Raw genomic sequence first — 15257 nt, forward strand, 5'->3', positions numbered from 1 at the left:
GGGTTAAACAGACATGTGGCAAGGCCTTTTTAGTGATGGTCACTGACTTTAGAATGCACCCATGCCAGTGTGACAGAGCCTGTTATTTACTGTGTTTTTTTAAACCATCCAGGCATGATCTAAAGTCTCTCGGTTTTCCCTGGCTTCTCCTGGAGGGTTGGGCTCGGGGTCTAGGTGGGAAGAGTGGATTCAGAGCCTTTTTCTGAATTTTCAGCCAGTATAGTTTTCCTGTGTTTTGTACAGATGTACAGGCACCTAGAGGCTCCAGTTCGTGCTTTCAGTTAAGTCTGCAAAATAAATAAATGTAACCTGAACCTCACACCGTTCTTTACAGTTACATAACAGCAGGAGAAACACAAGTATAACCAGAAACAAGATCCTTGATACGAAATACATCCGCACCATCGTAATGAGCTCCAGGTACAAACTCCATAGGGTTACTAAGTGCTGAAAAAATAAGGTTTTAGAAATAGCAAAATTATTAACCATCTGAGATCTTATAAATGTTTAGTTCATTTAATGTGTTTGTAAGAGTATAATCCAAGAGCGAGTTTAGAATTAACACAATTAAATACCATTACTGTAAAAGTAGTTTGAGATAAACTCTTGTAAGAGCTAAGAACTGTGGAAACACAGGATGTGTAGTAATTTTTTATAAGTAAAGAAAAATGGACACTCTCTTCAAATGATGCTTGTTTTCTGAAAACCCCATTAGTTCACAGAAGGCTTTTCTTTGTCTCTTCATGCAGCTTCTTTTATAAGCTGAGCCAGCCTCTGAAAAGCCTAAAATAAAACAACAAAGACCAGTAACATTATTTTAAGAAAAAACAATAATTTCTTTAGAAAAGAGAGGCTAGTACTAATTTTATCCCACTGAATCTAATCCTTCAGGATATGCTGAGGGAACTCAGCACTGGCAGGTTGAGGTCCAGTGTTAGCAAGAAATTCAAAGTGATAAATATGAAGTCTGATGACTCATACTCATATATGTGCATAATAATCCCACCTGACTAAAAACAGAACCTTTTTATCCATGCTTAAGTGCTTTGTTGAATTGGAATGGATTTAATCATGGTCTTAAGTGCTTTGTTATATTGGAGCCTGAGTCCTTTCATTAAGGGCCCAGGTAAACTGAGCAGCATGTCAGCCGATGGATTGAATAAGGATGGCAGGATCCAGACCTCACTGAAATAAGAATATTCACTTGACAAGCTGCTTTAATTTAATTGATTTATTATTTGAGAATAATAATTTGAATATTATTATTTGAGAATAAAAACTGTAATGCTAAACTTTGTGATAATGCAGCATACTCTATTGTGCATTCCAGTGTTCTGTAGCAAAAGGAAATATGCAAGATTTGTAGACAGCGTGATGAAGTTGGAACTTAGAAAAATGGGGCCAAGTGACTAATTGATTTGGTTTTACATTTTGGCCATGCCTCGCTGATGGTGTTTAAGTGCCTTGCTGTCAACAGAGAATATAGTCTAGATGGTCCCTGCCCTGCTCTTAATATTTAACTTTTCTTAGTAACGGATTTATTCTTCTCTCACAATAATGACTGCAGCCTGTCTTCATCAAATTTAATACTTTGTTCAGACATCCTAATGTGAAAAACTGTACACACGATACTGTTGCAGATACACTGGATTGCCCAGTAGCTCTCTGCTCAGTATTTAAAGACATTGTAGAACATTTTTCATAAATCATTTGATTTAATTTCTTGTTTGCCTGCTTATCTTTACTTCTATCCACCTAATTTTTTTCCTGCTTCACCCTACTGTGCAAAGTAGATAGCTGCTTAATCCTTGGGTTGGCTGTGGTCTGAATAAGTAGTTTTAGAGAGCACTTTCCTTGTACATGTTGAACCCAAGGGCATCTTGAAAAGCAGTCTAACCACAAATGGTGCTGTTAGATGTTACAATGTGATACTTGCCATTGCTCAGGGAGTAAACGGCGTGGAAGATGGGAATCCGAGAATTGCTACTGATTTGTAAAGTCACCAGATACATACTGTGAATTAACCTACCCAGATGAGATTTGGTCGGACACAAATCATCCGGAGGTCAATCAAGTAAAAGTGAAACTGTGCAGCAGTTTCTGTCAACATGTACATGTAACTTCTGTTAATACAAAGGGGAATGACATGCACATCCCAAAAATCAACTCTAACTTGTAACTGTTGCACCAATGGACTTGTTTAACATTGAGATTTTAATGAGAAAAAATACATCAGGCATAATGCTGTGCAATAGATAGTTGCAAATTTTAGCTTGGCAGAAAAAAAATGAGAGAAAAAGAGGGCTGCAAGCCAGAATGCTGTCTGAATGTGAATACCTTCATATGAACAACAAATCAGATGAATTTGTTCACCTTGGGGCTGCTAAGCAGGGTAAACTGCAATTGCCTGATCTGTTGCTCTTGAGAAGGGAAAGAAGCTCTCACACAGAAACTGGGATCTGAGCTACTGGTATTATATACTTGCTCAGAGAACAGCAGCATCTAAGAAAAAAGATAATACTGGTATTTTGAAGGGTCACAACAAGTTTAACACAACTCTTCTTTCTCATGATTTCAGTCTTTTTGGTTCCATGTTTTGAGCCTATTGCTCATGCTAATATTCCAACTCAATTTAAAACCATAGTTCACCCAAATCGAATGTGGGTCTATGCTCCTACACTGCTCTCCCTCTATGAGCCAGTTGATGCACATTGCCACAGTTGAGAGAATTTTTTAAAAAAATCACTGCAGGTCACCTTGAATGATACCAACACTGAAGCAATCTACATCTTTGGAAGCTCATCTGGAATCTACTAACTCTGGGCTAGCTGACTAGGAGGCATTAGATCTCTAGAGCCAAACTTTAAAAACTCAGGCCTCTCTCTCTCTTTCTCAAAAGTGAGTGGACATGCAGACTAGTATTTGTATTCATGAAACAACCATTTGCATTTTCAAATTGGGTAAATATTCATACGCATAGATATTTGTGCACCCAAACACACGCTTTTCATATGCAATATCTTTTGCACAGGTCTGTTTTGGAGCTCAGGTTTTGAAAATTTTTCCCTAAGAAGGGCTAAAAGGCTCTCTTGGTTTATCTTTTACAGCTGGAGAAAGGTTTGACCTAAAGTGATAGAAATAAAACACAGTTAATTGGGTACCAGGTGCAGTAAATAATTGTCTGCATACGAAACTCCTTCATCTGGCCTTAGCTATGGTCCAATAATTTGCAATGACATCACTTGTTTGTTAAAGGGTATAAAAAAGTAAACTCTTAAAGGGTCATTGCTTATACCTGCCTGAATCATTTGGAGTTGGGGTCTAAGTACCTTTGGCTTTAGCCCATTTGTAAGTATCTTGATCAAATGCTTACAAAAGTTTTGTTATCATTTGGATGTAGTAAACTGCTTAATTATTTAGGCTTTTCTGTCATGTTTAGAGCAACTGTATACATACCATTTGGCCTTTGGATTTAACAAAGAATTTATGGTTAAATTACCGTCCTGGTAATATCCTGCATAATAAATAATAATAATTCCAACAAGAGGCAATTCAGAATATTAGTACTTTTTTTGTTTCTTTTGAGGTATAACTTTGATCACTCAATCCTTCTCTGGGATACCTACGTATGGACCATGAAGGTGATAGCACATTAACCACAGAACTCTGCTTGAGCTGCCCATAGAAATCAGGAAGATGCTTTTTAAAAACAAAACAAAACTTTATTATCTGGTTTGGCCCTACATGTTAAAGAGTATAAAACAATTAAATAAAAAACCATTGAAAAGAGCACTGTGTTAATAACAAACAAAATGGCACTTATTGTATCAGAATGCTTCATAGTATGGCTCTATGATCTAGAAACTGGTTACTGCTACATCAAGGCTGAGCTGGCAAAAGTGGGATACTACAGTCATTTAAAGATAGTTAAAAAAGTATCACACCATCAAATGATTTTTAACTAGCTTTATTGCAAATTAAAAAATATTTTGATTCAAATGATGCAGTCTGGACCTTTTGAAATATTCAAAACAATGAAAGTGATTTTTGCTTTTATTACCCATGACTAGACCGTTTTTTTGTCTAATATAACAGGACAAACTCAGCAACCTCTCCTTGAGGCCCCACTGACAACCACTCCCAAAGATACCCTAAATGCTACTTTACATAACCACCACCTTCTGATAAGCTTAGCGGACACTGTCCAGCTTCCTTCATGTATAATTTTTAAAGTAAATTTTAAATTTACCAATTTTTATCTAAAATAAATACATTTTCTCATTTTAGTACCTTAAATTTTCCCTGTACTACTTTTTGCTTCATGATAAGAAATATCTTGACAGACAGTGAGGTAATCTAACTGCAAATCTTTAGTTATCTAAAGCTGAGGTCTGTGGGCTTCTGGTGGTATGTGGCCCAACTGCTGGTTGTGTGCGGCTCAAACTTGAAAGGTGCTGAACACTCTGGGCCAATACAGCAGAGCACTTCAATTATTTCACTGAAAATCAGTGGTCTAAGTCAAGTCATAATGCTGCTGGCTCTCTTCCAGCTGCTAAGAGACAATTAGCAATACATGAAATACCTTTGCAATATTACTTTTTCATGTAAGCAATATATGAAGCTGCTGTAGAGATTTGATGTAATAGCAAATGGGAGGGAAGACAGGCTGAACAATTGTGTAGATGATGTGAAGGCCAAGAGACAACCTTTCTGTTAAAAAGGCCAGCCACACTGCAAAAAAGTTTGAGATCCCCTGATTTAAAGGGACTGTGTGAATCACAGAATATTGATACAAAGAAAAGTTACATTGGCATAACTACAACTCTCAGGGGTGTGAAAAATCCACACCGTTGACAGACATAGTTAAGCCATCCTACCCTCCAATGGAGACAGCTCTAGTCAATGGAGGAATTCTTCCATCGACCCAGCTACCGCCTCTCTGAGTTAGCCCTGTCCCCTCGTCAAGGGATTCTAAAGGGATTAGGGCTCAAAGGATGGCAGGCTACAGCCTTGTTAGGAAGCTCTCAGCCTTGCATAGCAGGCCGCTGTGCTTAGCACACAGCCCCCCAAACAGACCAGACAATAAACTTCCATCAGGAATCCAGCCCAGTTTCATCTCTCAGAGACCAGAAACCCTAAGATCTCCCTGGTATAGTAACCACCTCCTAACCTTTGAAATCAGCCAGTTCCCATCTGACATCCATTTGGAAATTAGTTAGTTTCCAGAGAGTTAAAGCACCACAACAGGGTCTCCTAATTGCCAGGATATCTGTTCACCAGTGTGTATTGACCTAGTGCTAATAAGATTTGCTTGCACCAATGGAGAGGAGAATATACAGAACCCCACAGCAGGTACAGCTTTGCATGCTACAGTGTTCCTTATACAGCATTCTTAAGCTGACCTTACCCAGGAGAGAGTATTAGACATGGACTCGCCCATCAACATCCAGTGAAAGAAATGTTGGTGCCAATGGCTTAAAAAGTAAAGAGTAACTTAGCAATGTGCCAATTTGGTACCAAAAAAACATCACTAGTCTACTTTCATCAGCTGAGGAAACAACAGATACTACATGACAATGATCACTTCTACAGAACGCCAAAAGCCTGTCACTGGAAGGGATCTTCCAAAGGAAAGTGAGTGGCAAGCCAATATCAATGATTTTTAATTCGATATTGGCTGAAAAATAAGCCAGATAATTGTTTATCAGTGGTTGATAGATTAGCAAATTTAACATTATACACCAAGAATGTCAATACGCTACAAAGAGAGAGCTCTATAGCTCTGCATCCTGTAAGTCAGCTTTTAAAATGTCTAATCTTTAGATAAAAGATGCTACGTGACCGTCAGTCTTTAGCATAGTTATTATTCAGTTGTCAAAGCACTCCATTTTTACCCCTTGTGCTTCAAACTGAGCAGAAACGAAACACTTTCTGATTTGCACCTGTAAAGAATTTCTTTCAGGGCTTCTGGAATAATAAATACCTCACTGGTCCCAGAGGACACTGAGGATGTTACCGCACAAAAGTCTTAGCTGCTGAAGAAAGAAAACATGCAAGATACAAAACTCAGTCAGACATAGTGAATGATTCTATCAGACCTGATCATTTAGACATGTGCTGTAATGCTGGACTGATTTCAAATTTAGGGCCATTGTGATGGGTTTGGTCACAGAGATCCCCTTGGGACTGTCACCTAACGTGCTGAAATTACCTCTGAGCCCATCTTCCCTGCCAGCTTGGGACTCCAGAACCCTGTCTCGTTGACCCAGACAGGCTAGCCTGCTGCAACACAGACCCAGGGTCTGGGCCATGCCCCCAAAGCTGCAGACTTTAACCAAAAACAGCTCAGCAGGTTACCTCTCCAGCACTCAGACACCCAGTTCCCAGTGGGATCCAAACCCCAAATAAATCTGTTTTACTCTGTATAAAACTTATACAGGGTAAATTCGTAAATTGTTCACCCTCTATATCACCGATAGAGAGATATGCACAGCTGTTTGCTCCCACAGATATTAATCACTTACTCTGGGCTTGTTAATAAACGAAAGTGATTTTATTAAGTATAAAAAGTAGGATTTCTGTGGTTTCAAGTAATAACAGACAGAACAAAGGGTTAACAAGCCCATAGGTAAAAGGAAAGGAGTGGACACCTGACAAAAAGAGCCAATGGAAGGGCTAGAACTTTCTAAAATTGGGAAAAGACTTCCCTTTGTCTGTGTGTGTGTTGTTCTCCTGGAAAGAGGGGAACAGGGAGCAGTTATGCTGTGAGAAGCTAAAGGCCAGATATGAAAATCATCAGATCATGTCTAGAACTACTTATTTAAACCCAGATATGTAAGTAGATCAGAAATGTCTAGAAAGACGTGATTAGGTTTATTTCTTTTATTTTGTAAGGCTTGTGGACTGCTCTGTGCTAAGCCCAAACGCTTTTGTTTGCTTGTAACCTTTAAACTGGACCTCAAGGAGGTTATTCTTGATGTTTAATTTTTGTAGGTAGGTTTTTTAAATCTAGCAAAAGCCTAGTTTCTTTTTTCTTTCTTTTTGTTTTTAATAAAATTTACCTTTTTTAAGAACAGGATTGGATTTTTGGTGTTCTAAGAGGTTTGTGCACATGTTGTTTAATTAGCTGGTGGCTACAACTGATTTCCTTTGTTTTCTTTCTCAGCTCTTCCCTGGACGGGGGGGTGAAAGGGCTTAAGGGTATCCCAAGTGCTTCTTCCTGGGTCCAAAAGGGTTTTCTGCACTTAGGTGGTGGCAGTATCTACCCATCCAAGGTTAGAGAGAAGCTGTAACCTTGGGAGTTTAATACAAGCCTGGAGTGGCCAGTATAAATTTTAAAATCCTTGCAGGCCCCTACCTTCTGCACTTGAAGTGCCAGAGTGGGGAATCAGCCTTGACACAGCCCCTGCCCCAAAGAGCTTACAGTCTAAAGCCATGTCTACACTACCACTTATGTTGGCAAAAACATTACTCAGGTGGTTCAGATCAAATTAAACTGTCCCATGGCAAAAAGTGCAAACTAATTTCCTTTTATTTGTAACCAGAGTCTAATTGCATTTGCTCAGGTTTAAGTTTTCAAAAGTGCCTAAGTCAATTTACTCTGACCAAACATTAGTTAAGTTTCATACTTTGATCTTCACACTTTTATAGCCAGAATCCACATAGAGAGACAAAAGGTATTCCCTCTGCCAATAATTCAAAATGACTGAATAGATTTTGTTCAAACCTTCTTTTAAAATTCACTTTTGGAAAAGATCTGGTGTGAGAAGATTCAGCACAATTTTGAGGAAGTTATAGGAAAATGAAAAGTGATTTATAATGGAAGTATCTTCTTATTTCAACTACATTATTGCTATTATGCACATAAGCATATACTATCGCTGCATTATAATTTGGAATAATAGTCTTTTTATATGATATTGCCTATCATAAAAAGGAGTTAATAGGTTGAATGAGATCATTTCTAATTAAACTATAATTTTCTGCACTCCCTATCAAAAGGCAGGTTCTGAGGTCTTTTGGTGATCTTCTATCCATGCTTGCTCCTTAAATGTCATTATAAAATCTTCTTTTAATAAAGGTGCAGATTTTTTGAAGGACACTTTTAATTCGCTGGATGGTTTTCATTTGCTCTCTTCATACAGCTTCTTTTATAAGCTCAGCCAGCCTCTGAAAAGCCTACAATGAAAGCAAGATGGTTAATGTTCACATCGCAGCATTAGATAAGCAGGCAATATGCTAAATCTTAAGTAGAATTTCTGAAACTGTTTTAACCACAGGTGAACCCGGCTGTGTAAAGTTTTAGTACTTTATGGTAAAGCTTCAGATTCCCTATTCAGTTTGATATTAATAGTGCGTTAAATGTTCAAGAAAGTGGGGAGAGCTTCCACTTAAATAATCTGGCATGTTCTTTCAACATAAAAAATTAGAAGAAAAGATGGAGTTTTTTTGAAACAGGACAAATATATTAATCGACAAGAGTACTGTTATGTCACAACACGGCATCTATAATCTAGTGGGCATTAATGGACCCTAGCAGAAGGATTCTCATAACTGCAACAGTAATACAGAGGGGTACAATCTCATACAGGAGAGAGAAAAGGAGGAAGAGAGGTGTTATAAATCAAAGTCATGTGCAATGCCAGCAAGATGCAATTTGACTAGAGACAATATGATTGTGAAATTCTTTAGGTAATGATGAAAGGGGTGACCAACAAAGGAGAAGCATAACTAGACATCAGCTACACACCTTAGTGACTGAAATAAAGTAAGACCAAAGACATAGGAAAATTCTCAAGGCATTGAAACAATGGAATGCTATACTCTGGGCAGCTAATTGCTCCCCGCTCCCTCTATACAATGATGTGCGCTCAATCACAAATACAACCATTATATCCAAGATGTTCTTAAATAACACAGATTAGTTCCGAAATCATGAAGTATAGAGAGACTGTACTGGAGGAGAGACCACCTCCAACGTGCAACTGACTACTCAGGAGAAACTGAATGTGAGAATAATGGGGAGGCCTGATACTGGTCATCCTGAGCTTGTTTAATAACAAGGAATCAGTACACAGAAGACAGTGGAGTAAAGGGAATTAGATTTGAGGATGGAAAACTTTGGGAAATAAGACAGGTGGTTGCTCCTGCTCACACTAAATGAGCTGCTACACTTGCACTGACTTTAGTGACTGCTGGATCAGCGAGTGAGATCTGATGGGAATAAATGAAACTGAAGAAGGTAGGTGCATCTTAAGAGACACTAAAGATTCAGCACACTACTATTCTTCTAGATAAGAATATGTGCAAGGAACAGGTAAGGGAGTTTCAGAAGTACTGCTCAAACAGTACTTACCCAAACAAAAGCCTACTGGAAATGGAAGAGAGGGAGATAACTATACAATCCAGAGAGCTGGTTAACACTTGTAGGGAAAAAGTAAGGGAGCAAAACAACAATTACTACATGAGGAGTAGTCTTTTCAGGAATGTACAGCAAATCGTACTGCACTCACCTGATCCATTTGGGCTGGAGAAGACAGAGAGAAAGAAGCTCTGACATAAGAACTAGGAACGGAGCCATCAATGTTAAATGCTCCCCCAGGAACCAGTAACACCTAAAAGAAATAATTAGCCATTTAGTTACAAATTTCTTCTTAATTTAAAAATAAAAATTAAATAGCTCATTGATGAATAATGGTCTCACAAAGAGGCTTAATCCATTCCTTCCTTCCAAAAAAGGAAGGCAGACAACAAAAACTGGAATCAGATATTTCACAACAAAAAGACAGAACCTAGTTACTTGTAATTTAAGGCAGGTTCTATCTTATCATTCTCATGTTTTATAAGTATCAGAGAAGTAAATCTCTAGGTTCCTTTCTGACTGATAGCTGATGTCTTTGCGTAACACTTGTCTGTACAAATTGTTGAATAAACCACAATCAATTTTCTCTTATTAAAATGGAAACAATGGATAGTTAGGCTAGCTCTCTCTGTATCTGTTTTGGGGCAGAATTAAACAAACATATTAAAGATGTAGATTAACCATGCAGATATTTCATTAGTAAGGAGAGTTATCTGAATATGTTACTATATGCCTGTTCAAAATCTGCAGTCCTAATGAAGGCACAGTTGGAGTTGCACTCAAATAGTAGTTTATTTAACCCTTCCCTCCCACTACATTTTAAGATCAGCAGACATTTTTCATACTTCTTTCTGCAAAGCTTTTTCCATGATCAGCTGTTGTGTGTCAGAAACTCCCTTAATTTTAATCCATAGAAACATGCCAGCAGCAGGAGCATGCCAGTCTGCCAGACCTGGAGAGAGAAAACAGAAAACTTGAAGATAACGCTCTGTCCTTTCTGCAATAGGTACACCAAAGACACAAAGATAGGGTAAAATCCTGCCACCAATGAAGTCAGTGGGAGTTTTGCCATTGACGTCAATGGAGCCAAGATTTCACCTGCAGAATTTAAGGTACTGCCTGACAAAATCAATACAGATGTAATTCAGTAATGCTGACACCACTTTGTTTTATGGTATTTTTGAAAATGGATGCTCTGGGTTCTCTCACAGTTGGATTACAGACAGCCCAACAGGTGCACTACAGGTACAATGGTAGGCTGATTTCTGAAAAAGCAGCTAAACACATTGTGCTGTAATAAAACATCCTTTTTAAATGCCAGCTCCTTTAGTACCATAATTACCATAAATGCAATCTTAATGTGTTGCATAATATAGACATGGTTAGAGAAAGAATATTTGTTTCATTTTTATTTAAAATGTTATGTTTTTCTACATAAGAAAAGAAGGGATCGAAGGCTAGGAAGAGCACAGAAAGGAATCTTACTGCTTTAGTAGGCAGTGTTACTGTACGCGTTCCCTTGTACCTCGAGGCAATCATTGATCAGTTTTTGGCTGGACAATAATCCAAACACTCCTGTTTTTTTTGGCTCTAGCTTTATAATGTGTACATTGTATGAATATACTGGGTTGTTTGTTTCACTTGGCCTTTGCCCCTGTTCCTATTAGGTACATTTGATCATTACCAGCAACTTAATTATAAACTACTCTATAGAATAAAGACCTCTCACAGAATACTCCAAAGCCTCAACTTGCTAGTTATGTCAATCTTCATAAAATAAGAAGCCAGTTACTTCAGCCAGAGGAAGATTTTCATGGCTTTAGCCTTTTCTGCTAAATGGCTTTACCAGATTTATTTTTCTTCTTTAGTTTGGCTGGATAGGTGAAGGTCTTTTTCCACTAGACACTCCAACAGCCCTCATCACCATGTATCAGAGCAGCTCCCAAAATTAACAATGAAAACTAACAAAATTCTCTTTCCTTTCCACGTACAGTAGCAACTTGAAAGGTAGCAGAATTGCAAAAGGTTTTTTTGTTTTGTTTTCTCCTTTTCTCTTGCCCTCGCTTCCCTCTATGACTAAACTGTGAGAAGAGTTGGTCAAATAAAAGGGGTTTGCATTTGGTTCTGAGTGCAGTGAGGCCCATTGTCACTCTTCGCTCCTGGGGGAGTGAGTTCCATGGGCCGAGAAGAGGGATGTTCCAGTACTCAGGGTGTTAGCTTGGGACTTGGCTGGGAGACCCATGTCTACGCTAGAGACCTTACAGAGGCACAGCTCTCCTGATGCAGCTGTGTTGCTGTAAGATCTCTCGTGTAGCTGCTCTAAGCCAACGGGAGAGAGCTCTCCCATCGACATCATTAAACCACCCCCAATGAGCAGTGGTAGCTGTGCACACTACCACTTATGCTGGTGAAACTTCTGTCACTCAAGGGGGTGTTTGTTTTCACACCCCTGAGCGACATGAATTTTGCCAACGTAAGTGGTAATGTAGACATGGCCTAAAACAGGCTTCCTGTGTTTCCTTGGGCAAGTCACCTAGGTTACGTCTAAGATGTATTCTTAACTTGTCTTAAAGCAGCAAGGAAGACACATCAATTTGGCTTTTAACTCAGGTTAGCAGTTTTTTTTTCAATCCCAGGCTTCCCTATAGGCTTTAGCTTGATCTGTTAATCTGAGCTAAAAGCCAAATTGCTGTGTTTTCATGGGTATTTTAAGTCAAGTTAAGAACCTATTATTTATTTATTGCAGTGTAGACTCTCCCAAGTCTCTCTGAGCCTCAGTTCCCCATCCTGTAAAAGGGGGATAATAATGCTTCCTTACCTCACAGGGGAGGGTAAAGATGGGTGAAGCTCTCAGATACTATAATAATAGGGGCCATATAAATACCACAGATAGATGGGTTAGGTCCAGCTCCTGTGAAAGTTTCAGCTCCTACTCTCACAAGTCCCTACTGGCCGATAGGTTCATGGTTCCAGTGGAACAAAGCTGCTGCTGGAGATCTTGGTTGTGAAGGGAGAAGCAATCTCTTAGATAGCTATGGCCAATGCCATGCTGGGCTCTGAATATCAGGACTGAGGTACTGATATTGACTGTGCTATTGTATCTCTCTCTAAATACATCAGAGGGATAAATACCAGGGAGGGAGAGGAGTTAAGTTCAGTGCCAGCGTGGACACAAGAACAAATGGCTATAAAGTGGCCACCAACAAGGTTAGGTTTTTTGCCCTCACTGCTCCCCTTGGAAGGCTGTTCCAAAACTTCACTCCTCTGATGGTTAGAAACTTTTGTCTAATTTCAAGCCTAACTGGCTTCAAGACCGAGCCTGATAGATGGAGGAAGTGACTGCAAGTAGCAAAAATCCCCAACTGCTGAAGATGGGACACTAGATGGGGAGGGCTCTGAGTTACCACAGAGAATTCTTTCCCAGGTATCTTCCTGGTGGGTCTTTCCCACATGCTCAGGGTCTAACTGATCACCATATTTGGAGTTGGGAAGGAATTTTCCCCCAGGTCAGATTGGCTGAGACCCTGGAGTTTTTTTGCCTTCCTCTGCAGCCTGGGGCACAGATCACTTGCAGGTTTAAACTAGAGTAAATGGTGGATTCTCTGTAACTTGAAGTCTTTAAACCATGATTTGAGGACTTCAGTAACTTGGTCATGGGTCTATCTGAGGAGCGTATGGGTGAGGTTCTGTGGCCTACAATGCGTAGGAGGTCTAGATGATCACCGTTCTGACCTTAAAGTCTATGAGAATCATGTTACTCCTTTGCACTGTGATTAACTATCACAATCTGTTACAACCCTGAGAGCTCATCACGTACTATTTGTGCAAATTTTTTTAAAATGTTTGTCACTAAGGTACAGCTTTTTACATAGAAAGAAGTACTGTAAATAAAAGCGTACTGAACATACTGCACTGACATATGTGTTGTTTGCATGGCTACTTGCCACAGCAGCCTGGGGAGGCTTTCCTCTGAGCACTCTCTCATTTCAAATATATTAGAAAATAGGAGAATCAGATAATCTTAGGTTTGGATATTCAATGTTCAAACAAAAGGGGAAAAAAACACCAAGAACACTTTTGAATTGTCCATGTTGCCTATTTATCACTTAATACTGCAGATATACCTTAGTGATTGTTCTTGAAAATGGAGTTGATTAACAGAAGTCAGAAAAAACAGCTTGAAAATATAAACTGTGTTTGCATTCACTAACCTTTTAACCACTTGTCTGCTGCAGCAAGCATTGCATCTTGCTGGGTCTTGTAGAACTCCACTACCCTGGAGACCAACAATTCAAAATTTTGTATAGATATAGAGAAAGATCGCCCTACCTCCCATCTGAGCTAAATCCACAAATCGTTAGGTATAAATAACTTTATATAACTGTCATATGCCTATTACAGAACTGTGCAGATTATGTTATGCTGCCCAGTGCTGTGAGACCTTCAGGTAACAGATCCTAATATTGTTCCAGTTCCCTGTGATGCTGGTAAACCAGGTGCCAGCTCTTGCCAAGTTTGTAGGTGTCAGCTGAGCACCGACAAACTCATAGCTGGAAACCAAACCCTTTTACCTGTTTGCTAGTTTTGTTCAAAATAGGTATTAGTCTTATAAGAATGTATTTAGTGTTTAGACTCTATGAAATGCCTGTAAGTGGCTGCATGCATTAATCTCAGTTGTAATATTCATATCCTATGCTATAAGGAAATAGATAAGTTTGCTTTATAATTTTGAAAATGTTTGCTCTGAACTTGTGAACCTATGCATGGGAATCATCCCCCCCATACCCATACCCATTCAGGAGGCCTGTGAAGATTAAACTGGCCATTAAGGAACATCACAATACAAAGGATTTGGGGGTGGCTCTATCACACCTTGGAACTGCTACATGCAACGGAGCTAGCTCATGGGCTGGAAGGCTAAGTGTAAAAGATAAAAGAGGGTCACAAGAAAATTTTTCATTCTTTGCTGTTTGAACACACAGGGCCAGGGACATTAAACTCAGGCAGAGATCCCTTGGGGCTATCCCTGGGTCTGCCCTGAAAGACATTTTGAATTGACAGATTAGTACAGCTCTGTGATCTTGAGGAACCATAGATGGCAACTCATTTGTGTATATGTTTGCTTGCTTTAACCTGTAAATAACTCTTATTTTTTCCCCCTAGTTAATGAACCTTTAGGATTGGCTATAGGTAAGGCAACCATTATGTCATGCAGGTTGCAGAAGTCACAGAATCTGTGACTTCTGGAGACCTCGGTGTCATTGGGGCACCACAGCAGCCCAGCCACGATAGTAGCAGTCAATCCTCTAGCAGCAGCCCATCCGCCATGGGTGGAAGGGTGCCCCCGGAACTGACCAGCTGCCACTGGCGGGGCCCCCCCCACGCTCCCCAATTGCTGCGGGCAGTGGAGGGACTCCGGCAGCTCTCAGCTGCCACAGGTGGTGGGATGCCCCCAGCTCCCAGCCTTGCAGGGCAGTGGGGGGACCCTGGAACTCCCCAGCTGCCGTGGGCCCTGCCCCGCCCCCCCCCCCAGCTCCGTGGGCAGACCCTGGCAGCAGCTTAGCCGCTGATGTCAGCAGGCTCCCTCTTAGCCCTGCAGGGTGGTGGGGGATCTCCCTCCAGCTCCCAGCCACTGGGCAGGGGGCTGCAGCTCCCAGCCGCTGCATGCAGCAGGGCAGTGTGCTGGAACCTCATTTTGTTAGGGATGTTTTTAGTAAAAGTCAAGGACAGGTCACAGTTTCTGTGAATTTTTGTTTACAGCCCTGACCTGTCCATGACAAAATTGTAGCCTTAGCTATAGGCATTGTTTTTGGTGTGAGATCTAAGGTACAAATTGATCTGAGGTAAGTGACTGGGAGCAACCTGAATATTTTGTGTGTGTGTCAGTGACCATTTA

At 40.0% G+C, this 15257-nt stretch overlaps 1 protein-coding gene across 2 annotated transcripts in view; it reads right to left on the reverse strand.

Moving 5' to 3' along the window:
* Positions 1-3951: 3951 nt before the first annotated feature.
* Positions 3952-15257, reverse strand: part of LOC125635693 (kynurenine/alpha-aminoadipate aminotransferase, mitochondrial) — a 40976-nt gene continuing 29670 nt past the window's right edge. For both annotated transcript variants that reach the window (XM_048847701.2, XM_048847702.2), the window contains exons 11-14: positions 13573-13637; positions 10207-10313; positions 9513-9614; positions 3952-8178 (exon numbers count right to left, since the gene is read on the reverse strand). In XM_048847701.2, the coding sequence (XP_048703658.1) occupies positions 8137-8178; positions 9513-9614; positions 10207-10313; positions 13573-13637 (316 nt within the window). In that variant the 3' untranslated portion in view covers positions 3952-8136. The remainder of the gene's footprint in view (positions 8179-9512; positions 9615-10206; positions 10314-13572; positions 13638-15257) is intronic.

The sequence above is a fragment of the Caretta caretta genome, chromosome 4 (assembly GCF_965140235.1).
Source record: "Caretta caretta isolate rCarCar2 chromosome 4, rCarCar1.hap1, whole genome shotgun sequence".
Lineage (NCBI taxonomy): Eukaryota > Metazoa > Chordata > Testudines > Cheloniidae > Caretta > Caretta caretta.